A 6,868-nucleotide genomic window follows, 5' to 3' on the forward strand; every position below is an offset into this window, starting at 1 on the left:
ATCTTGGTAATCATTAATCTATTGCTGTCTTTGAAAGAGTGAATTTGTAAGGAAAAGACAAATGTCACATAAATATAAAAGAGAAAGTCATTTGCATGCACATCTAGTTCTACTACCATAGATACTTATAGATAAGAAAAATTAAAGTTTGAGGCTTTAGGGAAAAGACAATTAATCCCTACAATTAAAGGAGATGTTTCCTATTTTATTCACAGGTGATGCTTTACTTCAGAGTAATTTGGGGCATAAACTTATTCGAACATGTCTTACTCAACCAGTTAGATAATTAACCAACTAACCAGATAATTAAAATGTAATCAATTTGCTAATTAATTTAATCTGTTAATAAATAAATTTATCTCCTATCTTTAAAGATGTGTGATTACTGGTAACAAAGTGTTTAAGGCTGCAAATTAAAACATTTTTTTTATGTTCCCTAGGTTTATATTCATTTATGAAATTTATTTTTATAATGCACACATTTAATTAAATTCCACATTCTGTGAGTACATATTAGGTATAGAATTTAATTGTTGTAAGGTCTCTAAACTGAGACAAACTCCCTGTAATCACAAGTACACACCATGATGACATGGCCCATATGGTGATAGGTGCTCCAGAGCAATATCTGTGGTAGCTGGGAGCCTGGTATATTGAAACCATATGCTGAATGCACATGTAAAATAGAGAAATATAGCCATTTTGTGTCCCTCACCTGCAATCTGAGTTATAGTAGCTTTACATTTAGTTTTGTGTATTTTTTATATTAAAACAATTCCTCAAGGCATTGAAGGAAATCTTGAGAAACTACTTTGAGCATATGAGAAACATGGAAAAGTCATAATTAAGATATATATCACATCAATATGGACTAAAATGTGGGACTATGAGGCTCTTTCAACACAGAAGTACACAAACTTTAGAAAACTGGAACTTCGTAATATTTCCTAACATCATGAGTAAATTATGTGAGGCATCCTAACAAGACATAGAGAAATAATAGAAATGTAATGTGTACTGCAATATATACTTGTTATGCAATTATCTTAGGGTTAAAAAATACTGTGTAATAACAGCAGAGCAGTGTGATAGGATGCTAAGGCAAATATCCTGTCACAAAGTGAAAGATTAAAGACATAACTATTCCTCCAAGTCTCATTTTTTTCTGTCGTTTGACCACATCTTCTTAAATAAATGCCTAACCTTCCTTTCAAACAACTCTGACTCCTTATAATTCCTTGCCTTTCAGGCATGAACTGAGCCATGGAAGATGCAAATGACACCACAGAGAGAAACTTCATTCTTTTAGGGCTCTTTCAATACACTCAGACCCATCTGTTCCTCTTTTCAATGGTGCTCATGCTCTTCCTCATCTCCCTGATGGGCAATGCCCTCATGATTGTGCTCATCCATGAGGACCCCAGCGGCACACACCCATGTACTTCCTGCTTAGCCAGCTCTCTCTCATGGACATGATGCTGGTCTCCACCATAGTCCCCCAAATGGCAACCAACTACCTGATGGGCACCAGGTCCATCTCTCCTGCTGGCTGTGGAGCCCGGATTTTACTGTTTCCCATGATCTTCCTCATCTCCCTGATGGGCAATGCCCTCATGATTGTGTTCATCCATGAGGACCCCAGCGGCATACACCCATGTACTTCCTGCTTAACCAGCTCTCCCTCATGGACATGATGCTGGTTTCCACCATAGTCCCCCAAATGGCAACCAACTACCTGCTGGGCACCAGGTCCATCTCTCCTGCTGGCTGTGGAGCCCGGAGTTTACTGTTTCCCATGCTGGGAGAGGGTAAGTGCTTCCTCTTAGCGGCCATGGCCTATGACCGCTATGTGGCCATACGTCACCCCCTGCGCTACCCCATCCTCATGAATCAGAAGCTCTGCTTGCACGTGACCACAGGCTCCTGGCTTCCGGGAGGGGTGGATGGGCTGATGCAGCCTGGTGCCACTCTGAGCTTCCCTTACTGCCATTCTCGAGAAATCACCCACTTCTTTCGTGAGGCACCCACACTCACGCACCTTGCCTGTGCCCACGCTACCTTTTTTAAGTTTTTCACGTATGTGTGCTGCCTCCTGATGCTCTTGATCCCTCTGTCTCTCCTTTTGGCTTCCTACAGTCTCATCTTGGCTGCTGGGCTCCGCATGCGTCCACTGCAGCTCAGAAGAAAGCGTTTGTCACCTGCTCCTCTCACCTGGCTGTGGTGGGGCTCTTCTGTGGCCCTCTCCTACTCATCTACGTGCGGCCCAAATCCTACCGCTCAGTGGCCCATGACAAGGTGGTCTCTGCTTCTTACACCATCTTCACACCTGTGTTGAACCCCCTTATCTACAGTGTGAGGAACAAAGACGTCAAGGGGGCTTTGAGAAAATGGCTAGAGAAACATTTTCTGGGACGTCTATAGTGAGAGGAATTGGATAAACTGGCAGCAGCCAAACGGGATCCATTATGAAATTGCTGTTGTAGGAATACATTTTGCTCTCACTTGACTAGTTTGCATTGTTCTAAAAAATACTTATTTTATATTTAGTAAATTAATTAAAATTTACATTTGTGCTGCTTCCAACCATTGTCATAGTATTTTTGTTCTGGACTTTGGACCTCAGCAATAAGAGTAAATGACTGAGGCACTGTAAGTAAAAGATGTGCTAGACATTGATAAAATAAAGGAGATTTTCAACTTTTAAAGTGCATGGGCCCTGCTCATTGGATCTCAAGGAAACCAAACTTTAACCATTACCAGAGTCAGCAAATTCAATTTCTGACCTTGGCACCAATTGTACATCTGATTCATTTATAAATAACCTAAAATGGAGCATATTCCAAGCATATGGCTAAGTGTAGAACCTCCCTGGTTCCCATGAGACTGAAGTCAGACAGTCCTGCAGATAAACTAAGTCCTAAGTTTACAGTCCTAAGATAAGGTCTATAACTTTCTGAAATACCTTTCACCTAATGATTTGAACATTTCATGTTTTATATCCTTAGTAAAGACTGTATCCCAGGCAGTTGTCCTAACCTGGGCTGGAAAAACAAAAACAAAAACAGAACAAAAACTAAAAAAAAACCCTTTCTTTTAGAGATTCTAAAAAGTTTGTTCATTTTGTGTCAACAACACCAACTCTGTGTGTGTGTGTGCAATTTTGAGGATGGATTATTTAAAGAGTGAATAATTTATTTGAAAAAAGCAATGTATATCTCAGTTTTATATAATTTTGATAAAATAAATTTCAAATAAAGTTAAATGAATATGAAAAATATATAAAAATCTTGTAGGAAATATTGTCATAATTTTTGCTAGAAGAGGATTTTCTGAGGGTATATGTGAGTTAAAAATCATTATGTACAAGGTAAGCAGATTGACCTGTGTACATTTAAATATGTAGCGATCACTGGCTGGCTTAATCAGTAAAATATATGACTGTTGATCTCAAGGTCATGAGTTCAAGACCCATAATGGACATAAAACTTACTTAAAGAAACATACAGTAATCATGAAGAGTGGAAGTGAACATCTCTCTCTGAAAATAAGTAACACTAATTAAAAAATAATTCACACATGATAGAATTAACCACATAAATCAACACAGACAATAAATTTATTCATAATAGTAATTAAGATAAAAAAGTCCCTTTTCCCACAGATTAAAATAAATATTTTCTATTGACTTATATAGATAAGAAATCATCTTTGTCCCCAATGAAAGCCCTAAGGCTGAAGGTTTCATCTTTGTGTTTCAATAAGGGACATAAATCTAATGGCTTGGGAGAAGTCTTATAATCTTTCTGCAACTGTTGAGTTGCAAGTTTTAGGATAATTAATTTTCCAAAAAAAAAATTTTGTCTTTTTTTAAAATTTTATTTTATTATGTTAGTCACCATACAATACATCATTAGTTTTTGTTGTGGTGATCCACAATTCACTGTTTTCGTATAACACCCAGTGCTCCATGCAGTACATACCCTCCTTGATACCCATCACCAGGCTAGCCCATCCCCCGACCCCCTTCCCCTCTAAAACCCTCGGTTTGTTTCTCAGAGTCCATAGTCTCTAATGGTTCATCCCTCCCTCTGATTTCACCCCCTTCATTTTTCCCTTCCTTCTCCTAATGTCCCCCATGCTATTCCTTATGTTCCACAAATAAGTGAAACCATATGATAATTGACTTTCCCTGCTTGACTTATTTCACTTAGCATAATCTCCTCCAGTCCCATCCATATTGATGTAAAAGTTGGGTATTCATCCTTTCTGATGGCTGAGTAATATTCCATTGTGTATATGGACCACATCTTCTTTATCCATTCATCTGTTGAAGGGCATCTCGGCTATTTCCACAGTTTGGCTATTGCGGACATTGCTGCTACGAACATTGGGGTGCACATGGCCCTTCTTTTCACTACATCTGTGTCTTTGGGGTAAATAACCAGGAGTGCAATTGCTGGGTCATAGGGTAGCTCTATTTTGAAATTTTTGAGGCACCTCCACACTGTTTTCCAAAGTGGCTGTACCAACTTGCATTCCCACCAACAGTGTGAGAGGGTTCCCCTTTCTTCAGAGTATAGGGAAAGAGGGAACATTCCTCAAGTTCATAAAATCCATCTATGAAAATCCCACGGCGAATATCATCCTCAATGGGGAAAAACTGAGAGCCTTTCCCTTGAGATCAAGAACACGTCAAGGATGCCCACCCTCACCACTGTTATTCAACATAGTACTAGAAGTCCTAGCAACAGCAATCAGAAAACAAAAAGAAATAAAAGGTATTCAAATTGGCAAAGAAGAAGTCAAACTCTCTTTTTCGCAGATGACATGATACTTTATGTGGAAAACCCAGAAGACTCCACCCCCAAATTACTAGCACTCATCCAGCGATTCAGTAATGTGGCAGGATACAAAAAAAAAAAAAAAAAATTTAAAGAAGGACCTATACCCTATATATTTTGATTCTAAGGAAGTGGCACATTTAAAATGAAGAATATCAAATTTAAATGGTCTCTTGCCAAAATTCTTAAAATATGAATTTTAAAATCTGAGTGAACTACTGAGTCTATATCTGTGATTATCTCACATCATCTCAAACAAAAGCACATATCTATATATATTCAAGGTTTTTTTAAAAAATGCTGTTCCATATTGATAAGTACAAGATTTTGTCCCAAAGAGAATGCCAGGTCCTTGAAACTGAAATGTTAGAATAAAATTCTTATGTTAATCCCCATATATTACATCATTAGCTTTAGATGAAGTGTTCCATGATTCACTGTTTGTGCATAACACCCAGTGCTCCATGCAGAACGTGCCCTCCTCAATACCCACCAACAGGCTAACCCATCCTCCCACCCCCTTTTGCTGTTGTTGATGTTGTTGATGTTCGTGTTGTACTTTAATACCCCTCTGTTTATCTGTTTTGTTTTTAAATTTCACATGTGAGTGACACCATATGGTACTTGCCTTTCTCTGACCGACATAATTTCATTAGCATAACACACTCATGTTCTGTTGACTTCATCGGAAATGGCAAGATTTCATTCTTTTGGTGAATGTGTTATGTAACATCTTTGCATATTTATCAGTTGATAGACATTTGGTCTCTTTCTATAATGCCACTCTTGTTGATAATACTACTATCAACATGGGGATGCATGTGCCCTTAGGAATAAGTATTTTTGTGTCCTTCAGCTAAATACCTAGCAGTACAATAGTTGTGTCATTGGGTAGTGCAATTTTTAACTTTTTGCCGCACCTCCATACTGTTTTCCAGAGTAGCTGCACCAGTTTGCATTCCCACAAAGAGTGTCAGGGCTTCCTCTAGCTCCACATCATCGCCAACATCTGTTGTTTCCTGTTTTGTTAATTTTAGCCATTCTGACAGTTGTGAGGGGGTATCGCATCTTGATTTTGACTTGTATTTACATGAAGTTGAATGCTCTTGTGAGTATTTTCATCTGTCTGTTAGCTCTCTGTATGTTTTCTTTGGAAGAATGTCTGTTCATATCTTCTGCCCATTTCTTCACTGGAAAATTAAATTTTGGGGTCCTGAGTTTGTTAAGTTCTTTATGGACTTTGGATGATAATTCTTCATCTGTTAAGACATTTGCAAATACCTTCTCCCATTCTGTAGGTTGCCATTAGTTGTACTGATTGTTTCTTTTAGGGTGCAGAAGCTTTTACCTTGATGAAGTCCCAATAGTTCCTTTTTGCTTTAGGTTCCTTGCCTCAGGAGACATATTTCATGATAAATTTCTATGACTCATGGCAAAGAAGTGACTGCCTTTGTTCTCCTCTAGGTTTTGGATGGTTTCCTGTCTTACATTTAGGTCTTTCAACTATTTTGAATTTATTTTTGTGTATGGTTTAGTAAAATGGTCCAATTTCATTCTTCTGCCATCATGCAATCCAGTTGTCCCAACATCATTTGTGTAAGAGACTGTCTTCTTTCTCCACCGGATATTTTTTTTCACGATGTGTTGAAGATTGGTCCAGGGTCCATTTCTTGGTTCTCTATTCTGTCCCATTGATCTATGTGTCTGTTTAAACACCAGTACAATACTATCTCAATGACTACAGCTTTGTAATAGAGCTTAAAATCTGGAAACGTAATTCTTCCAGTTTTGTTTTTCTCTTTCAGAATTATTTTGGCTATCAGAGTCTTTTGTGCTTCTATACAAATTTTAGGCTTACCTGTTCTAGTTCTGTGAAAAATGCTGCTCGTTTTTGAAAGGGACTGCAGTGAATGTGTAGATTGGTCATGGTAGTATAGACAGTTTAACAATATTCTTCCAATCCATTAGCATGGAGTGGTTTTCCATTTCTTTTTGTCCTCTTCAATTTCTTTAAGTGTTCTATAGTT

At 38.1% G+C, this 6,868-nt stretch overlaps 1 protein-coding gene across 1 annotated transcript; it reads left to right on the forward strand.

The window, feature by feature from the left end:
- Positions 1 to 1,263: 1,263 nt before the first annotated feature.
- Positions 1,264 to 2,421, forward strand: LOC123842695 (olfactory receptor 2T33-like). The gene is given in 3 exon segments (XM_064595622.1): positions 1,264 to 1,423; positions 1,635 to 2,165; positions 2,168 to 2,421. Coding segments are annotated over 3 exon segments (945 nt in total).
- Positions 2,422 to 6,868: the final 4,447 nt, after the last annotated feature.

This window comes from Mirounga angustirostris, unplaced genomic scaffold (assembly GCF_029215605.1).
Source record: "Mirounga angustirostris isolate CCGP_5_RB_7025 unplaced genomic scaffold, mMirAng1.0.hap1 SCAF_7, whole genome shotgun sequence".
Lineage (NCBI taxonomy): Eukaryota > Metazoa > Chordata > Mammalia > Carnivora > Phocidae > Mirounga > Mirounga angustirostris.